The sequence below is a fragment of the Rousettus aegyptiacus genome, unplaced genomic scaffold (genome assembly GCF_014176215.1).
Source record: "Rousettus aegyptiacus isolate mRouAeg1 unplaced genomic scaffold, mRouAeg1.p scaffold_m13_p_6, whole genome shotgun sequence".
Taxonomy (NCBI): Eukaryota; Metazoa; Chordata; class Mammalia; order Chiroptera; family Pteropodidae; genus Rousettus; species Rousettus aegyptiacus.
Window position 1 is genome coordinate 33,337,480 of NW_023416309.1, and position 26,797 is coordinate 33,364,276.

At 33.8% G+C, this 26,797-nt stretch overlaps 1 protein-coding gene across 5 annotated transcripts in view; it reads left to right on the plus strand.

The window, feature by feature from the left end:
• The window catches only part of PCGF5 (polycomb group ring finger 5), a 103,117-nt gene that overhangs the window by 69,914 nt on the left and 6,406 nt on the right, over positions 1 to 26,797 (plus strand). For 3 of the 5 annotated variants that reach the window (XM_016151280.2, XM_036222028.1, XM_036222029.1), the window contains exons 6-9: positions 322 to 470; positions 11,900 to 11,998; positions 14,600 to 14,689; positions 21,445 to 21,504. In XM_016151280.2, coding sequence (XP_016006766.1) covers positions 322 to 470; positions 11,900 to 11,998; positions 14,600 to 14,689; positions 21,445 to 21,504 — 398 coding nt within the window. The remainder of the gene's footprint in view (positions 1 to 321; positions 471 to 11,899; positions 11,999 to 14,599; positions 14,690 to 21,444; positions 21,505 to 26,797) is intronic. The other 2 variants (XM_036222030.1, XM_036222031.1) reach the window with 1 other exon arrangement.

Here is a 26,797-nt window from a genome sequence, read left to right on the forward strand (position 1 = left end):
AGAATTTGGAAGTATTTTTATATCCTGTCTACCTTATAAATAATCTAATCATTAATTGCAATTATTTTTGTGTAGCTGGTCCTGAATCTTTCATTGGCTGTCCCAGTGAGCCAAAACATCTTAGGCTATGTTAATAAGTCACAGATGGTTTTTAAAAAATATTATTGGGTGGAACATTTTAAAGACACTAAAATTTGCAGTTATTCTTTATCAAAAACTGTTGAAATTTTTCAAAGTTGATATTTGTTTCGATAGTTTATTACTGTTACTTAACTTCAATATAAACTTTGAGTTATATCTAGTTTTGTTTAAATCGTACAGATGATTCTTCAAAAGTTGACAAACCTAAAGTAGATGAAGAAGGTGATGAAAATCAGGATGATAAAGACTATCACAGAAGTGATCCACAAATTGCTATATGTCTAGATTGTTTACGAAATAATGGACAATCAGGGGACAATGTAGTAAAGGTGAGTGCACAAGTACAGCTGTATATTTTATAGTAAACTTTTGATAATTTGTTGATGAATTTTCCTAATGTTTCAAAACGTTTGCTTTCAAAATTTATTAACATAATCAAGTAGAATGCCATTCTCTGACAGTCCCATACCTAGAAATGGCCAAGCAATTGCTTACTCCAGGCACCAGATTTTCAACCCCCATAACTGAACCGTCCTGGGCCAATGCCACCACCTAGTGGCTACTGCAAAGAATCACATCTCTATTTTTCCTCCACCTCCTTTTATACCTTTGTTGGGAGTTCATAGCCTTTGTATTTCCAAGTGTGATATCCAATTCAGATCATTTTGTCCTCTACTTCTGTGGTTTTATTTGCAATTCAAACTATTCATGTCATGGCTGATATAATTGGTTATGAAATAAAATTAGATGTCATGAAGTCCTTGAAGGCTTCCAGATTTTTCTATAGAATCTCCATTTCTAATCCTGTTTTTCTCTAACTGAACCTTTTTGTAAAGGATCTATACTAGAGAGTGTAAAACACCCTTATTTTCTTTGGTCTTTAAATGGTGTTAAATATGTCTTTTTTTTATTGCAAGCAACTTTTGTTTTCATTATAAATGTTCACTACTTTACCTCTTTCAGTTTTCGTCACGTTGTCCTAGCCAGTGTCAGCCACTGAGAATACTGTTTCTCTCTTTGTATTCCATATTTTATTCAAATGCCTATATTTAGTGTCTCTTTTACTTCTTTTTGGTAATCTGTAAGCCAGTGGGTTGAATTTTTACAATACATTTAATGGCGTTTTCCTATTAGGAACTTAAAACAATTTTTTAACTCAACGGACTTCGATGAGGTCTTAAACAGTTGTAATAAGATAATTGATTTAGTTAATCGGAGTTGGTTGGACACAGCATATAATAAAGTGCAGCAATCCCTAGAGCAGTGGCCACCGTACCTATGTCTTCCCAGGCTTCTCTTTTTTATGCTCTGGTAGAGCACCCATTCTTTTTTGTCTTTTCATCAGGGTTTTTAATAACCTTATATTTTTCTCTTATTACCAATCATTTCTGTAATCTTCTTTTGGGAGCTTCTTAGAGGTTGTGATCATCCTTTAGCTAATACATGAGTTATTATCTTGTAGTGAAAAGTAATAGAAAAGCTGACTATAAATGTAAAGTCTACTTCTCTGCAGAATTTCTAGTTTGAAAATTATAAAGTATTGAATTTTAGAAATTCATCTGAAAATTAACTACTCCTTGATATTCTCTTCTTTTCGACATCTTTGACACTTCATCATTACAGTCGAACCTTTATCCATTTATTCTTTCCTTTATAGACATTTTTCCATTCTTAAAACAACTTTCATAACTTGTATGACTTCTGCTATCCCACCCTGATTCTCACTTTTTCTCTCTGGCTGTCCCTACTGTCTCCATTTCTTCCTCTTTTCTACTTGATATACGTGAGTATATTGAAATACTTAGTCCTTCACTCTATTCTTTCTTCATCCTAGAGGTCACTTCCATTTTTTTGTGTGTGTGTGTGGCTTTTAAGCCCCCATTTCCAATTCTACCATTTCTCCCCATTTGAAGTATTATATCTCTAACACCTGAAACTTCACATGTTTACAACCTGTACTTTACTGCAAACATGCAATTTCAGGTATCACTACTATGTTACAACCCATCATACAAGTTCAAAATCTTGGAGTCATCTTTGACTTTTTACTCTTTCTCTTCAATCTGTCGTAAGTCCTGCAAACTTTCTAATGCTGCTCACATCTAGATTTTAAAAGTAGTCTCTGTACTTTTTTTTCTTTTTTTAATCCAAGACTGAGGCCACAGCCTGAATGCCTGCAAGGCAGAGGGTGAGGGCCAGAGTCAAAGCCAATATCAGGATCAGACAGTAAATGTTATAGGCTCTGTGGGCCATTTAGCCTCTGCTACAACTGCTCAGCTTATTCAATGTAGCCCTAAAGTGGCCATAGATCATAGTGAATGTGAGCTGGCATGTTTGTGTTCCAGTAAAATTTACTTAAACAAATAGATGGACATCTAGATATGATTGTGAGCTGTAGCCATAGTTTGTGACTTTCTAGCCTATAGAATAATGTCTTAACTCCTTATATTAGCAATCACCAACTAGCTCCTAAGTTTCTCTCTCATTATACCCATCATTTAACCCTCCTCTCAAGACAAATGATTATTGCATGTGTACCACCATATATATCTATATATATGGGCATTAGTATCTGACAAGGTACTTGCATCCAGAATATGGAAAGGCTTGTATTTAGATTATTTAAAACCCTCTCAGACTTTGAACAATCTTTTTCTTTTTGGCATGTTCTTCCCTCTTCTCACCACTGGCCTATGGTTCTGTTAAGACCCAGAGACCTCTGCTTTTGTGATGACTTTTTCCACCCTAGTGAATACCTTCTCTGAAATTCTATAGGACTTGCATTTCTCATTTGATTAGGGCTTAATTTGTTATTTATTAAATGAGAATTTATTGTGTTTTTGAAGATACCAGGCACTGCTTCTCCATAAAAGAAATGGGGGGGGGGGGGGAATTGGCAACAATTTCCAAAATCAACTTTTTCAGAATTCTAATAATTAACCAAAGGCTTACAGAAACCTATGGAGCATTTATCTCCCCGCCCCCCCCCCGCCAAAGGCTGACTTTCTGGCATTTTAACTTGCCTTAGTCCCATTCCCCACTCTGCAGTAACCTTGAAAAACAGCCCACATTCCCAGTGTAGCTCTCTGTACCAAAAGGACAGAACAGAGGTGGAGTTCTTTCAAAGCCTAATTGCCAAATTTTCATTATATGGCCTGTTGTAGTTCCTGAAATACCCAATTTACAAGGCAGTTTATATTAGACCCGATTTGGAGCTTATCTAGTGAAAAGCTTTCTCTTTAGGCAGGTAGGGAGTGTGGGGAGGAACATTTGTCAAAACCAATTACAGACAAATGTTTTTAACTTCATGACTGCCTGAGGTAATAACATTTGGGGCAAACAATAGACACAACTAAAGAGCTTAAATGGAAAAGCTGCAGAATGAGATGTCTATAGATATCAAAGTCTATAGAGGCTTTGAAAAGCTGATATATTCCTGGGAGTGTAGAGGGCAACCTCATACACAGGGCTATGTAGGAAAGACATGAATAGGCACAGAGCTCTCACCTCTGACTGACCTTGAGGTTTTGCACAAGCAGGACATGAAAACTAAAGAGTTGTCAACAACCCGATTTAATGATAGAGGTATTCCCCAAAACACATACTGAGTCTCTCAGCAAAGAATAGGAGACTTATTGGTTCCAAGTGTATGAGGAAATCTCTGTTCAATCATTAGCCAATCAGTAGGTAAAAACTTAAGTGACCACATACTATAAAGAATACAAAGTTGACACAATTAGTTAGGGTAAGTCATTAAACAAAGAGAAACAAGAAATAGCTACCACAACAGACCATGAAAGGCCAGCGGGAATCTGATTTTCAAAAGTTACCACATTATTTTAAATGTTCAGTTTTCAACAACAACAAAAAATTTGATGCAAATAGAAACAAGAAAGCATAGCCCATAAACAAGTAGTCAATAGGACTGTCTCTGAAGAAATCCAGACATTGGACTTACTAGATACAGATTTTAAATCATGCATTTTAAATATATACAAAGAACTAAAATCATGTCTGAACATCTAAATGAAAGAAGAACAATCTCTCCAAATAGAACATATTAATAAAGAGACATTTTAAATATTCTGGAGTTGAAAAGTGTAACAACTAAAATAAAAAATGCACTAGAGAGGCTCAGCAGATTTGAGTAACAGAAAGAGAAGGAATGAAGAAAAACGGACAGATCTTCAAGACCTATAGGACATCATCAGGCTTACCAACCTACACATAATGGAAATCTCAAGAGGAGGAGAAAGAGGCAGAAAGTATAATTGAAGAATGGGCTAAAACTCCCCAAATTTGACCAAAAACATTAACCATCGAAAAGCTTAACAAACTTCAGGTATGATAAACTCAAATTCATAGCAAGACATCAAACCAAACAATTGAAAGACAAAATCTTGAAAACAAAAAAGTGACTCATCACCTACAAAGGATCGCCAATATTAGCAGCAGCTGATTTCTCATCAGAAGCTAGAAGCCAGATGGGAGTAGGATGACATACACAGAGTACTGAAAGAAAAAAAAAACTCAACCAAGTATTCTGTGTCCATCAAAAATCTGTATCTTTAAAAGGGGGAAAGAAAATATAATCTCAGATAAACAAAAACTAACACTGTATCACTATGAGACCTTCTCTGCAAAAAATAAGAAGGACATTCTTCAGGTCTAAATGAAAGGACAGTAGGCCATAACTCAAATCCACATTAACAAGTAAAAAGCGCTAGTAAAGGTAGATATAAAAGACAAAATAAATGTATTTGTAACTTTTTTTCTGAGGGAGGTGGCAGAACAGAGCTATATAGGAGGAAGTTTTTGTTTACTATTAAAATTAAGATAGTATTAATCTGAACTAGATTGTTATAAATTTAGATGTTAATTGCAATCCTTAGGGAAATCACAAAAGAGCGACTTGAAAAGATATAGGAAAAGAAATAATAGGGCTATATAGCAGAATCTAAGGAAAAGAATAAACTAATTTAAAAAGGACTCACAAATATAGAGGACAATCTAGTGATGTCCAGAGGGAAGGGGGTTTGGGGGTCTGGGAGAAAGGGGTGAAAGGTTAAAGAAGTACAAATTAGTAGTTGGTAGATAGATGGACATGGGGATGGGGAGCACCTCATAGGGAATGCAGTCAGAAGTAATGTAATGGCTAGGTGGAGAGCCAGAGGAGAGAATGAGCAGTCAGGAGGATTGCTTCATAAACTGCATAGATGTCTAACCAATGTACTATATACTTGAAACTATAATAAAATTTTTTAAAATAGGACAATATAATGATTTATTAGAAAATATCTCTGACAAAATAAAGCAGTAATCGAGAAACAGAGGAATAAGACCTAAGATATGTAGAATACAAATAGCGAAATAGTAGATATAAATCTTACCCTATTAGTAATTAAATGGAAATGGATTAAACTCTTCAGTTTGAGGTGTAGATTGTCAGAATGGATACAAATAAATGATCCAACAAGAGACATACCTTAGATTTAAAGATGCAAATAGATTAAAAGTAGGAGATTGAAAAAAGAAACACCATGCACGCAGTGATCAAAAGAGCAGGAGTAGGTATAGTAATATCAAAGACGCTTTCAGACAAAAATGATCAGAAACAAAGGAAAATTTTTAAATGACAAAAGTGTTAATCCATCAAGAAAATACGTTATAAACATAAATGCTCCTAACAGAGCCAAAATATGGAAGCAAAATCTCACAGACTTGAAGAAATAGACAATTTATTATACTTTCAAAATAAAACTAGACAAAAAGGTCCATAAGGAAATAGAAAATTTGAACAGCACTAAAACTAACTAGACCTACCAGACATCTATAGAATGTTCTACCCAACAGCAGAAAACACATTTCTCTCAAGTGCATGTGGAACATTTTTCAAGATAGACCATATCTTAGGACACAGAACAAGTTTCAGTACATTTAAAAGGACTGAAATCATACAAAGTATATTATCCAACCACAATGGAATAAAATTAGAAATCAGTAACAGGAAACTTGGTGAAATTTACAAACCTGGAAATTAAGCAACACATTTCTAAATAAGCAGTATGTCAAAGAAAAAATCACAAGGGAAATTAGAAAATACTTTGAGATGAATGAAAATGAAAGCACATAGTACCAAAATTATGGGATGCAGTATTTAGAGAGAAATTTATAAACATCTACCTTAAAACAAACTAAAAATATCAAATTAATAACCTAATGTACCTTAAACTAAAAAAAAAAAAAATACTAAAAGCAAGTAGAAAAAAGGAATTTAAGATTAGATTGGAGAAAATGAAATAGAGAATAGAAGAGCAAGAAAGTTAATGAAACCAAAAACCTGTTCTTTGTGAAAATCAACAAAATTGGTGATTCTTTTGCTAGCCAGTTAGACAAAGAAAAAGAGGACTCAACTTACTAAAACCAGAAATGAAAGAGGAGCTATTTCTAGGAACCTTACAAAAACAGAAAAGATTATAAGGGAATGTCATGAACAATTGTATGCCAAAGAAATAGATAACCTAGATAAAATGGAAAATTCTTAGAAAGACAAACTACCATAACTGACTAGAATAGAAAATCTGAATAGACTATTACAAGTAAAGAGATAAAGTTAATAATTTAAAAAGTTCCTACAAAGGAAAGCCCAAATGTTTAAGGAAGAAGTAACACCAACCTTTTTATAAACTCTTAACAATGTTAAGAGGGAATGCTTCCCAGTTCATTCTGCGATGCCTATATTACCCTGATACCAAAGACATCACAATAAAAGAACTTTCATGAATCGAACCACACAATCAACAGAATGAAAAGGCATCCTAGAGAACGGGAGAAAATATTTGCAAATTATATCTGATGAGGGATTAATATCCAGAATCTATAAAGGACTCTGTAATTCAACAACAAAAAAAATCAAATAATTCAATTAAAAACAGAGTAAAGGAATTAAGTAGGTGTTTCTCCAAATATACAAAATGGCCAACAAACAAACGTGAAAAGATGTTCAACATCACTAATCAGAGAAATGCAAATTGAAACCACAATAACATATGACTTCACATTCATTAAGATGGCTGCTATCAAAAACAAAACAGAAAATAGCAAGTATTGGTGAGAATGTAGAGGCATTAGAACCCTGTGCACTATTGGTAAAATTGTACAAAGTGCAATCAGAAAGGAAAACAGTATGGCTATTCCTTCAAAAGTTAAAAACAGAACTACTTTATGACTCCACAATCTCATTTCCGGTTATATCTACAAAAGAATTGAAAGCAGAGTCTTGAAGAGTATTTAGACACCCATGTTCATAGCTGCACTATGTACAATAGCCAAGAAGTGGAAGCACTCCAAATGTCCATCAACGGATAAATGGATAAACAAAATGTGATATATCTAATGGATTATTACTCAGCCTTAAAAAGGAAGGAAATCTTGTCGTATCCTACAATGTGGATGAACTTAGACATTACGCTCATTGAAATAAGCCAGTCACAAAAAGAACTACTATGTGATTCCATTTGAGGTATATAGCCAAATTCATAGAAACAAAGTTGAATGGTGGTTACCAGGGACTGGACGAAGGGGGAAAAATAGTTATTTAATCAGCATAGAGTTTTAGTTTGTCACAATGAAAATATTCTGAATGTCTGTTTCACAACATGTGAATAGACATGACGCTAATGAACTGTACACTCAGAAATGGTTAAGGTAGCAAATTTTATGTTTTTTTTTTTACTGCAATAAAAATTGCAATAGTGTTTTTCATAACAGGAAAACTATAGATTCAGAAATCCTCAAAAATTACCAACAAGCTGAATTCAGCGGGAAAGGATTATATACCATAACCAACATATAAAAATTAGGTCAATGGTGATAGGCCATATTAATAAAAGAAAGGGAGGGGGGATGTGAAAGACCACATGGTCATCTCAGTAGATAAATAGAAAGCATTTAACAAATCTAACTTTTTTTTTTTGGTTACAAAACAATGAGTAGAACTTCCTCAATCTGATAAAGGCAGCTACGAAAAAACCCACAGCTGTCATAATAGTAAAAGATAAAGCTTTCCTAAGATCAGGAACAAGAAAAGGATGTCTGCTCTCACCACTTCTATTCAACATTGTACTGGAGGTGCTAGCTGGAGCAGTTAGACAAGAAAAAGAAATTAAAAGCATCCAGACTGGAAAAAAAGGTAAAATTATCTTTATTTGTAGATGACATAATTTTGTATCTAGAAAATCCTTAGGAATCCACAGAAGAACTATTATAGCTAATAAACTTAGCAAGGTTGCAGGATGCAAGAATTAGGAATAAACTTGGAATGACCACCCAAAAATGAAATAAGTAATTTTGTTTATAATACTTAAAATACTTAAGAATATATTTTTAAAAAGTATAATATTTATACACTGAAAACTACAAAATATTGAAAGAAATTAAGAAGGCCCAGATAAATGAGATATCCAAAGTCATGGATTGGAAAAGTTAATATTAGATGGCAAACCTGTCCAAATTGCTCTTCAGATTCAAAGAAAACCATAACCCTATATGTGTGTGTGTGTGTGTGTGTATTTTTTTTTGCCAGAAATTGACAGGCTTATCTCCAAAGTCTAATAGAAATCCAGGAGACCTTAAAATAGTCAAAACAATCTTGAGAATGAACAATGAAGTTGGAGGACTCAAAGTCCCCATTTAAAAACTTGTGTCAAAGCTACAGTAATCAAGACACTGTATATTGGCATAAAAGTAGACATATAAATCGGTGAAGTAGAATTGTGTCAGAAATAAACCCATACATCTGTGAATTTATTTTCGACATGGGAGCCAAGATAATCCAAGGAGAAAGCATAGCACCATTCAATAAATGATGCTGGAACACGTGTAAAAAATGAAGTTGGATTTCTACCTCATGCTGTATAAAAGTAACTCGAAATGGATCAAATGTAACAGCTAAAACTATTAAAACTCTAAGAAGAAAACATAGGAATAAATTTTCATTGTTTTGGATTTGGCAAGTAGATTCTTAGAAATGACACCATCAGCATAAGCATTAAAATATATATAAATTAGACTTCATCAAAATTAAAAGCTTTTTTACATGAAAGAACATTATCAAAGTGAAAAGACAACCTACAGAATGGGAGAAAATATTTGCAACTCACATATCTGATAAGCCTTTAGTATCCAGAATATAAAATCAACAACAAAAAGATAACCCATTTTTTTGAAGGGGCAAATAATTTAAATAGGCATTTCTCCAAAGGAGATGTAGGAATGGCCAGTAAGCACATGAGAAGATGCTAAACCCCATTAGTCATTAGTGCTATGCAAATCAAAATCATAACACCTCATACCTCTAGGATGGCTATAATATTTTTTTTTTTTTTTTAAGGAAAACAGTAAATGTTGGGTAGAATGTAGAGAAACAAACCCTCATACATTACTGGTGAAAAGGTGGTGCAGACAGTGTGAAAAACAGTTTGGCAGTTCCTGAAGAAGTTAAACAATTCCACTCCTAAATATATACCCAAGAGAACTGAAAACATATGTTCACATAAAATTGTGTATATGAATGTTCGTGACAGCATTGTCCATAATAGCCAAAAAGTGAAGACAACCCAAATGTCCATCAACTGATGAGTGCATAAACAAACTATAATACATCTACCCATTAGATTATTATTCAGCTATAAACTAGAATGAAATACTGATACATGCTATGTGTACAGCATGAATGAACCTTGAAAATGTGCTTGGTGAAAGAAGCCACATATGTGATTCCATTTATATGAAATGCCCAGAACAGGCAGATCCAAAGAGAAAGTCAGTCAATGGTTGTCAGGGGCCGGGGAGGGGGAAGAATGAGTAGTGACTACTATTGGGTATGGAGTGTCTCTGTGGGGAGATGAAACTGTCCTACAATTAAAGTGGTTTCACAACCTCATGAAGCTACTAAAAACTACTGAATTGTACACCTAAAATAGTGACTCTATATCTGAATTATATTTGTCTTTAAAAAGTCATAGTCAAGCTTAACAGTTGCTTTAACTGGAGATACTAACCAAACTATTCTGAAGATGAGAGAAAAAGACATTGTAGTGGTGTTGGGTTTAAAAAATAAATATTCATAATCATAAGAACTAGAATTTGTTGAATTGTATCCTAGAACTGGAACCCCATTTAACTTGCCATATGGACCACTATCTAATTTCAGTTCTAGTATTTTAACTCTTCTAGAACAAAGAGATGAAGAGTAATCTAGGATAATCAAATTAGAGCAGAAAGGAGACTTATTTGAACTATGCCTCTTCTGGCCTGAGTTGGAAGGAACGGCTTAGAACGCAAAGGAATTGTGTCATGAAAAGGAAAGATAACAAATCTTTTTCCATATCAAATTTTTTCAAATACACAGATGTTCCTGAAATATTGATCCCCCTGGCAGCTTGGCAAGGCCTGGGCCACAAATCCACCACCCCAGGCAGCAGTGTCTCATTAACCTGTTTCGTGTAGTACACATTTCCCTTTTTCCATGTGTTATGAAATGAAATGGTAGAGAAGAAGCACAGCTCTTAGGGTCATTTCTTTTAGGCTCTCCCCACCATCCTTATCCTCTACTGAACACTCTTAATTGTCATCGCCCCTCTTAAAATGTGTCAGTTACTTTTCAGAGATCTGTAGAGCACCTCCCAGGTGTACCTAGCTAGGAAACAACAAAGATAATTTGGTATAATTATAAAGTGTTTCTACAGAGAGAGAATGCATAATTGTTATATTTTTATTTTCTAAGTACTTAACACATATTAAATTCCAGGTTGGAATTTTGTTAGAGATTGATGTCAAACTTTATTTAATTATAAATTTCAGAAACAAGTTTTTGCCTAGCTTCTAACATCTCAACTCTTCTGACATCTCTATAATTATTAATTTCTGAAAGATTTTTTTCATGGTCATTTCCGCAGGTTCTTTCAACAACCTGAGATTTCTCTGCAGATGAGAATACATTTAGAGGGTCTTCCAGTACCCTCACATTATTCTCTAACTTAACTGGGACCTATAAAATGTGCTAGCTGTTGGAGCAAGAAAATAGACAGGAAACCTTTGTATGGTTGAGATGTGAACAAATAACAGAGAGAAGATCTACGTGTATATTTATCCCTTTGTTTTCACGCTGTTTAGAATGTCAGTCTTCCAGTTTGAAATGGGTAGAGTATGTTTTGCTTTAGAGGTAATTTTTAACTTCCTTTTTTTTTTTTTAATAGATACTTTACCATCTGAATTGTGACCAAGTATCATACGTAGATCCATTTCTTTTGCTCTTTGCTAGGAAATATATTTTGCTGGAAATATATTTGCTGAGAAATGCATACTGACTAGATAGTTCTACTTTTGATGTAATTTAAGAACATTTCCAGATTGTTGACCTAATTTCCTATACATATAATTAGAGGCAATTAATACCTTATATCTTTAAAAGATCGAATTGCTTTTTTGTTTTTTAGTATTGATAACTGCTAAAGATTGTCTAGAGGTATGCAAATTGTCTATTTGCCAGGCGTTCCCTAGTACACATGATAGTAAACTCTTGAAGAATGTTGTGTATCTAAGAATTAGGAACATTTTTACTCACAAGTACTAAAGAGCAGTAAATTGAAACATTTTCAGAATACATTTTGAAAATAGTGAAAATGACAGTGAAAGTGACACCTATGGTTTATAAACAAGGTAGAACATTTTAATTAGTAATCTTTATTTCCTTTAGGGTTTAATGAAGAAATTCATTCGATGTTCTACACGTGTAACTGTGGGAACTATTAAAAAATTTCTAAGTTTAAAATTAAAACTTCCAAGTTCTTATGAGGTAAGTTAATAAACTAACCTTGATCATTTTGATAATTCTGATATGAAGTAAAATTCTAACAAAATGAGTAAAAATTAACTGAAAACACATTTGAATTAAAATTTGTGGAACTTAGGTTATTTTCATGTTAATCTAATTTTTAGAATGTAATATTCTGTTTATGTAATCTGTATTTTAAATTTACTATCATGACTAAAACATGATACTAATGCATTTAATGTTTTATAATTAGAGGATATATTTAAATAACATCCTCAAAATAAATATTTCAATTAAATGGATTCTTTTTTATGCCAACATGTTTTTGGGTATGTCTTTTTGTGTGTGTTTCTGAGACCTTCACAGTCCATTTTTAATTCTTTAAAGACTTTTTTAGAATGTAAAACTTTTTTTTTTCAAAAGGGATTTTTACAAGTAATGTTCCTTTAAGTCTATGATATGCAAAAGTAATGTTTAGCACTGGGTAAAACCTAGTTTTTGTTTTAGTATTGCATTTACCAATTTCGTTACAGGAGAGAGAAATTACCCTGATGTTTCTTCACAGTATAGCTTATAATGTGTTCAGTGTTTAGAGAACATTTATGATCCTAGGGGTGTGGCTATGACATGATGAGGAAACATGTCTGTTTCTCACCTGCTCAAAAAGCACTATTACCTAGTACAGCTTGTATTAAGTACTCTTCCTTGCCTTTGGGTTCTGATAATAGCGTTCAAAAAAACAAACTAAAACCGAGACTATTTTCCTAACAAAAATGGCACCATTAGTTTTTCAGGCTATGTACAGTAATGCCACTATGAACAATCTTCTTCATAGCAGAAATGAAATAGGATTTGAACATAGACATTGATAGGTATTAAGTCTATTTTGAGGAAGCCTTTGATCCTGAACTTAGTTTAAAAAATTCTCTCAAATGACTAATTATGGATTAAAAATTCTTATTATGGTTGGTATTACAAATATAAACTTCCTAAATATCAGCTTTTATATTAGGAAAAAAATTGTGCAAGTTAAAGCTCTAGGTACTTGGTAAAAGTAAAGGATAGTAAGAGTTTATAGATACAACAGTAAAAATAGAAAATACAATTGTTTTTAAGATTTGGTTTTGTGCTTTATTCCCTTACAGGATATCACATGCAATTTTATTTTCTTACTTTTAAGCACGACTCATTATTTTCTGCATTTCACGAAGTTGCTAGAGTTTAGAGAACTTTTACTCTCGTATAGTCTTAATGCTGCCATGTTATATTTCTCTATAGGAAAAGATAGGAGAAGAGATTCAATCCACTGACAGCTCCTTATCTGTTCCAATGCAAAGAACTTTTTCTATAATTTTTAGTGTATTTACTCGTCCCCAACAAGCAGAGGGATGATTTAATGAAATGCCTGACAGCCAAAGAGTCTGTTAACAGTTGCTGATTGTGACAGGATAGTTTAGTTTTTAAATAACAATAGAAGCAGTGTGCTTGATTAGGAATTGCATCCTGAGTAAGTCCCTTTATCTTTGCTTATGATATTTTTTGGGCAGGATGAAGAAAATGGAATTACCTTTGTTCCTTTAAAAATAAAGTGTCTGAAAAACATTTTGAGATCCATGTACATCACCATAAATCATCAGAAAAATCAATATAATTTAGCTAATAATTTGTCGAATACAATTAGAATTATACTTATTTTAGATTTAGAGTTCAAAACTCCAGTCTCTGTCTAGCCAAACACAGAATTCTTTAAAACCTATTCTTCCCTCTTTCCACCCTTTAAATTAAATCCTATCAATTTGCTATTAATAGCTAGAGAACCAAAATATTCATAGGGATACATGATAAACATTTGATTATACTTTGTTGAATTACTAAATCATAGCCACAGCTCCTGTGGCCTTCGTAAGGATTTGGGGGTGGTTTGGTTCCTGCAACTCTAGAGCAGAAGTGAGCATTGATAAGTACAACCCTTTTTTGAAGTTCCATGCAAGGTGACAAGATGGTCCTGTAATAATGGAAGTTACCAACCAAGCAGAGAGGCCAGAGAGCCCTGGGAGACATAGGCTGGTGGTATGGTCCTAATTGTGCTGTCACCTTAGCTATAGGCAATTAACAGATATTCTCATATGCCTCAAAAGCTTCATAAATCACATATTCACATTCATTCATTTACCCTCTTCAAATACAAGTTAATGAGAGAAAAGTAACTCCTTCAAATCTTGGAAAGGTGAAAGGATTCTGAGAGATGAATCCATAAGGCAAAAAGTGCTGTGAGGAACTGTGAAGTTTCCATAGTTTCTTCTCATTCGATAAGAGGCAATCTCAGAAATGTCTAAACTCTCAGGCTGCACAGATACGGACTAAGAAAGTATACATTGCATTTCAAAATTATGTGTATGAACTTGAGATACAACAGGTGTGTGGGACAAGATAAACAGTGCTTCATGGTACTTATATCTGAATTACTACACATAAGAGAGACCAGTGATTTTAATAAAAATACTGTTTTTAATGAACAGTTCTATTTTTTTATAACTATGTGAATCTTTCTTGAAATTTAAAAAAAAACTTATGAATTCAAAATTACTTACATTAATGGGTCTGTAACTATTCTTTTTAAAGTTGGATGTGCTGTGCAATGGTGAAATTATGGGGAAGGATCATACTATGGAATTCATCTACATGACAAGATGGCGACTAAGAGGCGAAAACGTAAATTGCTTTTATATTTACTTACGTGTATATTTAGTTATATGTTATTCAGATTTAACAGTATTACTTAGAACTAAAAGAACTAGCTTGGGAAAGAGAAGAAACTGGTCCTCTTATTGTTTCTCCAAGCTACTCCATGATAATTGATCACAAGTACGAGACCAAGGTCTGTGTTAAATGTGGTTTTGTTATATTTAAGGTGAGTTAAAACTCCATCTAAATATATTCAGAGCTCTACTAACCTCCAGACAGAGAAGATGGCATTCACAGTTTTTTTTTAAATGCCAATAAAATATAAGAACTTTTTAACTTTATGAAATGGGGTTGGAGAGACTAACTTCTGTCCTATAGTACATTTAATGGTTAAGACATTTTTTGGTTACAGTAGAAGGGACAGATAGAGTAGAATCTAAATAATTTTTTTTTTCAGGTAAGTTGGTTGTGTCATACCATTTTTCATTCAGGTAAAAACTAAACAAGTTTACTTTAAAAGTATAAAATTGGACTGAAGGGTCGAGTAAGTTTACAGTGGTTTCTGATGCCAAATTATTTTTGCCTTAGGCCCTAGGCAATATAGGAAAAATGATTAAAAGGAGAAAATCTAAAAAATTTCTCTTAAGAAATTTCAGAAAACCCAAAAGGAGAATTTTATATTTTGAACTGTATCTTTGATTAGACTTAATTAGAAGGTTCAAATATATCGTATATGAGTTACATGTAACATTGATAGCGGGGAAATTTCAGGGGCTAGGGATTATAAGGCTGATATATATAGCAGTAAGGAATATATTAGTAACGCTTTCAGAAATTCTCTTCATAATATGATTACATGAATTATATTGACTGGAAGGGTCATTTTGAACATTAAGATTGTGTGGTATTAGGGGACTTATAGTGCATGTAAACATCTATGGAAATGTTATGAAACAAACCTCAAAATCTTTTTTTGGGTGTGCCATTCAGTGGGTAGGATATTGGCTATTTTTCAGAGGAAGTGTCTTGATCTAACAATAGACAAAGCGCCTAGTTTCTTAGTTTTTTTCCTACTTGAATTCCACTTGGATGAAGCCTTACTCATGAGGCTGAATTCTCATGAACAGGAAGAAAAAATTATGTTCCAGTACTAGTCACCAACTAGTTATGTTCCCTTGAAGAACTCATTAAACCTCCCTAGGGCTTTTTTAAAATGACTTAATTGTCTTTGTATTTGGTAAGTTACTATTTACCTTTTTATGACACTTTCTATTTTTTTAAATGATTGTGCGTATATCACCCACATTTAATCCTTCCAACCAAAATGTTTCAGATTCCAGGTATGGAGATTGTCAATTCTCTGTTACCCAGCACTGTTGGGGTCTAGTATTGTGATATTACACATAATATTAACATCGTAGTGATATAATTTGTGTTCTTTGATAGTTCTTTGGGCATTTTAGTATGTACTTGAAATCATTATGAATAGGTTTGCCTGAAGGTTGAAGAGATGTAGTCATCTGCAAGACCTCTGCTAGCTCTTGCTTGTCCTTCACAAGATCAGATCCCTCCCCAAAGGTTACCCGCATGGCCAGTTATTTTAATGTCAAAACATTAAAGAGAGAATTCATAGAAATTGTTATTAATAGACCTTCAGCTAGGTTAGTCTTTACTACAGTTATGTTTCTGATTATACGGTCTTTAATAGTTTAAATTCCTTAGTTTGAGGCATGTTTTAATAAAAGTTGGTTTGAAAATTGGTTGTGTCATATGATTTTTCATTCAGGTAAAAACTAAACAATAGAAAAATTACCACATTTTATAGTTAGTGCAACAGTAATCTATTAGCCTATTTCATTTTTTTTAGCATAACAAACATGGATTTTGTTTGTTCCCCTTCTCCAACCTGTTTCTCACCCAGTCTTCACAATCTCAGTAGTTCCAAGATTAGTAGTTCCATTTTTTCGGTTCCTCAGACCAAAATCTGTGAAGTCAGTCCTGATAAGTTTTTCTTTTATCTGTCCTTAGCATTCAGTGACATCTATACTATACATGCACTATATACTATACAAAATACTATAATTAGAATCCTGTTATGTCTTACCACCTCTACTTCTACCTCTGATTGAGGCCACTGTCACTGTTCTCCAGAATGTCTCTGAGTCTCCTACCTGTGCTCGATGCTTCTACTCCTGCCGCCTGCCCACCCCCATCCAGCATAGCAGCCAGAGTGATCTTAAAACAAGTTAGAACATGTCAGTTCTCCACTTTAAGCTCTCTAGTAACACCTAATATCATTTAGATAAAAGTTAAAGCCCTTCCAGGCACCTATAGATACAGACCCCACACAATTTTCCCCAGACACCTCTCTGACCTTACTTACCCTTTCCTCTCTCCCTCTGGCCTCACTGGCTGTGTTTCCTCTAACCCAACAGGCTTACTCTGGCCTTACCAAGTATCCACCTAACTTGCTCCCTTTACCCCCGTTGCTCAAACAATTTTGCTTCTACATCACCCTCTCTCACTCCGACTGTTTTCCATAGCATTTCATACTGTAATCTGATGTACTGTGCCTCTTGTTTATTGTTTGTACCCCAATTGAAATGTAATCTGAGGGCAGGGATTATATCTGTTCTCTGCTGAGTTTCAGCACCAAGAGCAGTGCCTAGTGCAGATAATAAATATTTGATGACTAAATTGAATGAAAACTCTTGTCTCTTATAAGGTAATAGTTATGCAAAATATATCCTAAAGATCATTTTATTTGAACCTCAATTTCCCAATTGTTTTAAGCAAACTTTAAATTTCTGCACTTGTTCCAATTATGAGTTAAAATAGTAATTGATGAATTCTGACAATTGGAGTGAATGGACAAATTAGCAATAAAACAATCATTTCCTGATTAGGCCTGTACTAGCATTTGTTGCAGTCACATACCTTCCCATCTCTGCTTTCCATTTCCAGCAAGATGCCAGGATGTCTGAAAAGCACACATCACTCTACCTCCTAGCATTGCTAACTGGCTGTGCCTAGGGCTAGGATCAGCTTATTTCCTAAACTAATATCTACCTTGTGGTTCTTTTGCTTGCTTCTAGTACATTTTTATATTAAACATTTTAATACACCTGGGATTTATTTACATGCACATACCTACGACAAGGCTAAGACTCTAACTTTGTTTTTTGTTTTTGTTTTTTGTTTTTTGCCAGGAATACAATTTGCTGAATAATCTATACCTCATTGTTTTGAGATGTCACCATTAGCTATGCATATGTATCTCTGTGTACACACACACACACACGTTCATGGACATTGTATTTTGTTATTCTGAGTGAGTCTTATCTCTACTCCAGCATTACACGTTATGTAGCTTTTATAAAAATTTGATAACATATCACCACTATATAAAACCCAATTGTCCATTTTCTTTGGGATAAATTTAAATAAAGTCCAAACTAACTTATAAGACAAATAATTGGGCCTTCTAGTTTGCTCAGTGATGTGTGTTAATGTCTGTTAGGGAAAAGCTATTTCTTGCTCTTTCCAAAATTGTGTTGGTTGGCTTAACCCATATATTTTTTCAAATGAGTTTGAGACTAGGACTGATTGGCATTGGATTAAATTTCTAGGTTGCTTTGGCTGGAATCGGCACCTTTGCAGCTTTTTATTCTGTTAAGTGTTGTGGGCCGTCTCCTCATGTTCTACGTTCTTCTGGGTCTCTAAGCAAAGTCTGTGTTTTTTTCTTCCCTTTGCATGTTGGATGCCACCTCTGCCCATCTGGGTCTTTTGCCTCATGCAAAGCCACTGTATCAGATCACCTCTTTGCCTTATGTTTGTAGACTCTTAGGAATAATCTCTGGGAAATCGATTCTGCCTCCATTTCTTAAGAGCAGGGATAGGGCTCCCTGTACCAAACACATCTGTACCACTCATTTCCTTTAGCCTGAGGCAGTTCCACTTCAGGCTCAGCCTATTCGCTATGGTCCCTGCTCTTTCTGGATCCTTATCTTCATTGTGACACACTTTTGAAAGATTTTTATCTTTAGGAATCAAATATGTGGTCAGACTTAGCTCTCAGAAATGTTTTAGTTCATAACAATATTGCTGCCTCCAGATTGTTAAACTCAAGACTGTCATCCTCAAGATTGGCTTATTAATGTGGTTCTCAAACTTTAATATGAATAAATAACCTGGGGATCTTGGTAAAATACAGATCCTGACTCAGTAGGTCTGGGGTGGGGTGGGACCCAGGATTCCCCATTTTAAAAAAAATTTTATATTAGTTTCAACTATACAGTACATTGGATAGACATTTATATAGTTGATGAAACAATCCCCCTGATTGTTCTTTCTCTCCTCTGGCTCTGCATTTTTAACATGCTCCCAGGGGATGCCATTGCATCTGACCTGTGGACCACACTTTGAGTAATAGGATTTTAGAAGACGTGATCCACGACCACTGGCTTGCCTTGTGGCTTCCACATCCCTAAATTCGGGGTACAGAATTAAACAGAATTAGATCTCAGTGTGGAAGGAGCTTAGTTGTGTAGACTAACCACAAATCTAATACATGAACCCTGTTTATATTATCAGTGTTCATCACATTTTTTGAAACAAATGGAATCATGTATTATTCTGCAACATTTTTTCTCATTTTTAATATGTCTAATGGGGAATCAGTAAAGTTTGTGTGGCTGTACCATAATTCGATTAATACTTCCCTTTGGTGGGCATTTATTTTTCAATTTTTTTGACATTACAGACAGTGCAATACAATTCTAATACATATAGTTTTTTGCACACGTGCAAGAATATTCATTGGCTAGGTTCCAAATGTGTATTTATAACACAGTATGCATGTTTTAAATTTTGATAGGTACTGACAAATTGTCCTCTGATATAAAGGTTTTAGCATTTTATAATCATGCCAGTAAGGTATGAGTGTACATTTTCTGACGTCCTCACCAACACTGCACATTATCAGTTTTGTATTTCTTCTGTGAAATTTCTTTTCATATCCATTGCCTGCCTTTTTTTCTCATGTGATGTTTGTCTTTCTTACTGACTTCCAGCTGCTCTTTATGTATTCTGGATACTAATCTTTTGTTATATGTATTGCAGCTATTTCCTCCCAGTTGTGTCCTGCTTCCTAATTTTGCCTCAGTTTTTTGATCCTTGAAATTTGGGTACCTATACTTATCTTGAAAATTTTTAGTAAGAATTTTTTTTAAATATTAAAGTACTTAGCAGAGTGCCTGACATAGTTATTTTATTGATAGCTTATGTATGTTAGCTTTTATTATTCTAATTCTCTCCACTTACTCTCATCCAAGAGCTTACTGTTAATATTTCTTTCTGTTCAGCCTCAGCCTTCATCATGAGCTCATGGTTTTCCTGCTCACCTTTCTTTGGGTATGTTGAGTGCCCACTCTCAGTACAGCCCCTCTTTCCCAGATGATCCGGTTGGTTTTATCTTCCAGCAACCCCTGCCAGCCCGTATCTAAAGTTGTGTCACCAGGTCTGCTTTAATTATCAAGCAGTTTCAGGAAAAGAAAACATCTATCTTGACTGATACCAAAGAGATGAATGAAGGGAGAAATCACTTTATGAAATTGCCTCTTTCCACCTTAACTCTGTACTGTTATTAAATGCTATTTGGGACTTGAATAGTTAGGCAAAGTCTGAAAGGCAGAGCTTGGAGACTCTTCAGAGAGAAAGGGGAAGGTTGCCAAGGATAGCAGTGCTGGGTATGTCTTAACGGTGTTTGATGAGCCCTGTACAAAAATTCAAGCACTAAACTTCTAGAAAAAGACTTCTTTGAGGAAATGGGAAATTTCTCAGCTTTTATTTAAAAAGTTGCCAACATATTTGTTTTAATCATTGCTTACTTAAGTATTATTTCAAAGCATATCTTTTAAAAAGCTGTTCTGGATATTAGATTTATTTTAGTTAATTTATACCTCACATATTTTCCTGTAATTTTTTTTCCATTTTGCAGAGGCACGCAGTGTTGAATTCACATATGCATAATTATGTTTAACATATATTGAGAAATCAAGAGTTAGGAATGATTTTTCAATATGAATGGTTAAACTGTTAAGAGTGAGTTTGCAAATGAACCTACTCAATAGTTTTGAAATATGTTCATTCATTGATATACTCATAAATATTTTTTGAGTGGCTGCTGTGTGCCAGTTCTGCTATTAAGACTGAAAATATGAATAAGATATAGACTCAAGGAGCTCACACTGATGCTATTAAAATAGACATGAAGACTAAGGAATCTAACTTGAGCAACTGAAAGAATATAATCTAAAACAGCTAACGGATTCCTCAGAGGTTGAAGCAAGTTTCATGCCCCTCTCAGAGCCCTGAGATCCTTAAACAGTGTTACTTTCAGGAGTTAGCTAAAGAAGAGATCTAGAAGAGATTCATCGCAGGAAGTGATGGAAGAAAGAGGCTGCCCCTCTCAGTTTGAAGAGGTGAGGGTTTCCCCAGGAATTATTAGTATTTGATGAGAAGATGGAAATAGGCCACTATTTTGATAAAATATTTGCAGATTAACAAAACCCCTATTTAGATACTAAAATTATTTCAAGCTAAATTTTACCAGTCACTAAGTTCTTAATTTTTTTAAAACGCAACTACCATATTTTAGAAAGTGTTTACGTAAAATTAATCATGTTGACTCATGTTTGACGTTAAAATATTTTAAATAATCACTTTGAAATATGTATCCAGTTGTGGATGCCTCTTATCTGATGAGTTCATCTCCTCCGCAGTTTCGGTGTCTGAACTGCTCAGCTTCGCAAGTCTGCTCTCAGGATGGCCCTTTGTATCAGGTAAGAGGCACTCACGACTGTACATATGACCCTCCTGATGCTTCCACATGAGGATTGCTTTCATCCCAAAGTCAAGTTCCTAAGACATGTAACTTTGCAAAACTAATACTTATTTAAACTACAGATCTTCATCTTTTCAAATTATGTCCTCAAAGTTTTCCATTATTTTAGTTCTTTTAAAACATCTAACTTTACTAAACTAAAAATGAAATTATAAATGTTAAAGTAATTATTTTTGAATCAGGAATTTTTAATAATTACCAGTTTTTCAGCCCTTGAAAAATCTCTGCTTCATATTTAACACTTCTTTGTGCAAGTGTTATTTTTTAAAATCAATCATTCATCCACAAGTGAAAGATAAAACACCAGACGAGGTGAAACCAACAGCAATAGCTACATGTAATTGTGAGCTTGCTTCCTAGGCCCTGCCCTGAGTACTTTGGTTATCTCTTTTAATACAGAAATAATAACTGATTTCATAATTCATTGAGAAAACTTCATTGTGAATCTGAGGAAAGTTTAATAGTCATATGATTTAAAAATTTGGGAAACAGAAGAGACTATGGGTAGTATATAGGAATTACTGTTGAGTACAGAGATGACTTATGATCAACCTTAATCTAAGGATTAATCATAGCATTTCTTAAAAATCCCCATTGTTCTTTTATTCTAGCAATTAGTCTTATTTGCTAAGAAAGGAGAGTTGTAATTATTATTTAATGAACTTAACTAGTAATCTTGCTTCTGATGTTTTAGGATAGGGACAAATGAATCTGTGTTTATTATTAAAAGAACCACTTTAAATCACTAATCAAAAACGTTAGCAATTCATATAGAATTTCTCTCAATTTTTATTATCAGCACTATGATATTGAAATCCACACACTATCATTAAAATGCATGCTTTTTAATATACACTGGTTAAGTACTGTTTTTTTTTTTTTTAGCAATAGGGTAGGCAATTTAACTTCTATAAAGGCCAAGAGAAAATCATTCAGGAGGAAAAAAATCATCCTTCTCCTAACATTATGCAGTTAAGGTGAGGGGTCAGTAAAATAATGTAACTGAATGGATGAAATCTGTATATATCTTAAGTGTATAGATGTTTTAGCTTCACAGATGACTTGGGGATGATGAATTGTAATGAAGCCCCTGCCTTTAGCTATAACTCAGACCTACATGCTTTTTGCTTTTACTCTTGGCATCAAGGCTTATTTATTTCCTTAGAAATAAAGATGTTCTTAACTCTGACGTAAAACATTGGAGAATAACTGGAGTAAAACCAGATTTTCAATAATCCACACAAATTGCCCTTTCTTTCTTAAACCCTTCATTATGGAGTATACTCATGTCAGAAAGTTGTAATTAATAGGTTGCACCATTAGCCAAAATTCAGCTAGAATATTTCAAGGAAAATTATCATTTTTTTTTATTATAAACAAACATTGTGTGTATAGCTTTATACTATTAAATTTTTAAATTTCGTGAAAATTTCCTGACATGGGAAGTTTTCTAGGAAAATACCAGTGGACCAAAATTTACCCAAGAAGAGAGAAACTTAAATCAGTGAGTAATGAAAGACATAAAAAAAATTATTCAAGAATTATTTCCTCAAAGGATACCTAAATAGTTTTATGGTCACAGTCTCTCAAATTTTTAAGGAATAGATCATTCCCATTCTAAATTGTTTTAAATCATTGAAAAAAAATAAATTCTTTCAAATTCATTTTATAAAAGTAGCTAATCATGATAGCAAGAACTGACAGAAAACCCCCAATTAGGAAACATATCAAATTTCATTTTGAATATATATAGATGATAAGTAATATACTAAATATACTAAAAGAAGAAAGCTAGACAAAATGGTACTTTTATCAGAAATGCAAGAATGGCTTCATATTGGAGAGAGAAATTATATGTTGGAGACATATATATATAAACATACACAAAGTCAAATTGAAATCCTTAGATGCTGAAAAGATATTTGATAAAACTTAATATTAAGTAAAATTTTCCTATCAGCTTCTCGTTTTGAAAATTTTCAACACAAAAAGTTGAAGTACAAAGGAATATCCTATACTTTTATATAGATTTACAAATTAATATTTTGCTACATTTCTGCCCCCTTCTTCTCTCCTTCTCTTTTTCCTTTCTCCTTATCTTATTCTCTTTATATCTATTGTTTCTTTGTGGAACCTTTTGGAAATAAGTTGCAAGTATCATGACAGTAAGCCACTAAATACTTTGGCATATATTTCCTAAGAACAAAGATGTTCCCATATATAACGAAAATATCACTTCATGCACAGGAAATTTAAGTATATGAAATAATTAGAGATGTCAATTTTCCCCATAATGAATTTATGAAATTTAATGAGATTCTAAACACACGTTTATCAGTTTCTTGTTTAACTTGACAGGGTCATTCTAAAATTTATCACCAAATAGAACCCGGCACTCCTGGTCAGCCACATTTTTCAAATGGGTAATGAAGGGGGTATGTGTGCTGCCACGAACTAAAATGTGTTTTAAAGCTTAATTAAAATAGAACACTAACTTAGACATATGAATAAAAAGAATATCTCAGGAACAGACTGTAGTATGTATGAATCTATAAAAAGAATATTTCAAATTAGTGGAGGAAAAAAGATTCATATAACAAATACCTATCAAGCACTTAACTGGGCACTTTCTTAGGCCCTGAAGACACAGAAGTGAAAACGAAAAACCTTTTCTCTTACGGAGCTACACTCTAATGATGGTAGCAGACAAAAAAATAAACGAATAAACTTTACAGTGTTAGAAGTAAAAAATAATGTTTTAGATAAGAATGCCAAGGGAAGACCTCTTTGAGGTGGTGATTTTTGATCAAAAAGAAGAGATATAGCCACGTGTATATCTGGGGTAGGGCACTCCAGGCCGAGGGAGCACAGGGCCAAGATCCGTAGGAGTGGACCTGTCTGGTTGGTTGAGGGTTGCAGGGAGGCTAGTGGGGCTGGAGCAAAGCTAGTCGCTGGCAGTTGTCAGGGGTAATCAGTGAACTCATGTTGGGGGTGGGGTGTTATCTAGTGGGGTGTGTTTTCAATAAATTGTACTGGAACTATTGGTGGGGGCGGCAGGATTCAATCGATATCGCACATCATGTGACTCTCATGGCTTAAATTAGTAAATATTAAAAATGATACCATCAAAGACAAAGAAGAAAATATAGTTAAGTAACAAATCTGAGTGGGGATGGCCTTTCTCATTGTACATGTAAAAGGAAAAAAAGATAGCTGACTATTAATACTGAAAAGTACATGGCAAATGTACTGTAACTAAAGAAATATATGACAGAAAGGTTTGATGCCCTTAATACATATAGAATTCATACAAATCAATAAGACAGAGTTTAACTTTCCATAGAAAGAATGAACAAAAGACATGATTAGGCAAGTCACAGAAAAAGGAAATAAAACCGGCTAATAAACATACAAAAATAGTTTAGAAGAAATGAAAAAGAAATAAAATACTATTTTATGCTTATTAAATTGCCAAATTAAGAGGGAGGAAAGGATAGTACTCATTACTGATGAGGCTGTTGAATAATGAACACTCATTTCTTTTGAAAGGGTAAAACTAGAACTTTAAGTCCACTTTCTTGCCTGAAACTATTTATCAGAAAGCCTTTTAAAATGTGTATGCTGTTTGATTCAGCAGTTAGTTCCACTTCTCGGAACCAACCTGAGGGTAGAGGGTAAAGTGGAGAGAGGGACTAGACAGTAGGTCATTGGGTCAAGATTAATTTATAATAGCAAAATATAAAAAAATAAAACAATAGCAAAAAGATTTACTGATAACTTATCGTTCATTTTTATAAAGGCATTATACACAGCCTTTAATAATGATCACATAGGACCCTATAAATTTATTTCTACATTATAGAATTTTTAAATGGGAAAAATTATAGAATTATAGAATTTTTAAATGGGCAAAATTATTCACCAAACAATACGTGTATGATCCCACGTTTTAAAAAAATTAAGCACATAGACACATAGACAAAAAGCTAAAAGGATATACAATAAAATGATTATGGTGGTCGTCATAGGATGGTAGCATTTAAATGATGTTCCTTTTTTCTTGATGCTTTTCTGTATGTTCCACATCTACAGTAAAGCCAAGTTACTTTTATGATAAAGAATACACTTTAAGAAAAATAGTACCTCCAAGTTAATTTTATCACTTTCTGACATCACATTTGAAATACACACTTTGAAAGTATTCTTTATTTTAGTATATGATGAGGCTGAGGACTAACAACTCTATGAAATGTAGGTCCATTCATTCAGTCACTTAACACTAAGGAGTGATATGCCTTATTTCCTTATAGAAAAACAGAAACATGAATAGAACTTAAATTTTATCTTACCTTCTATTATCATAACACATTAACTAAATTATTAAACTTCATGTGTTGTCATAGAACACAATTACTTGGAGGGGAAAACAAAACAATTTTAGCCAAAAATTGAGAAAATCCCAACCACTTCAACCAAGTCATTTTACTTCCCTCTCTACCATAATCCTAGTAAAACTGATAGATTTTACTCTATATTAATGGATTCTAGAACGAGTGACAAATATTTGCAGAAAGGGTACACATTCAACAGACTTGAGAATGGAAAGCAAAGCTAGGAGGATTATGATCATGATGGGCAAGATGTGGGTTGGGTAGAATGGGCAAGGTGAGGGTTGGATGTCAAAGAAGCAGTCTCCAAATCTGGGTGGGAGTTTTATAAAATGCAGATTTCTGTGCCCCACTCCCAGATACCCTGATTCAGAGGGAGCAGAATAAAGCGTAAAATAAAAACAAGCAAACGAAATTTAGACCAAAATCAATTTAAAACAAAGAAACCCTGAAAGACTGCGACTTTTACTCCAGCCCTTAGAAAACTGGGCAGTAACATCACCTAACTAATTCAGCCGGGAAGAATGAGACGTAGGAGTACTCCTTCCCATCCTCCAGTCCTATCCTGAGCTGAATGGTAAGAGCCTCCAACACTGGATCTTCTCAGTATGTAACAGCTATGATCAGTACAGAAACCGTCATTTTCCAGATTACGGAATCTCAGTCTATCCCCTTCACATACATGAAAGAAAAACACAGTTATCTGTGCTGGATATTTGCATACACTCACACTGAGATGAAGGGAAAACAGTGGTTATTTCAGCCTTTCTTGGTTTCATGAAAGTAGCTCCTCAAAAATTCATTTTAAAAGGGGGAATCTGCAGGTTTAAGAAAAGGAAAACC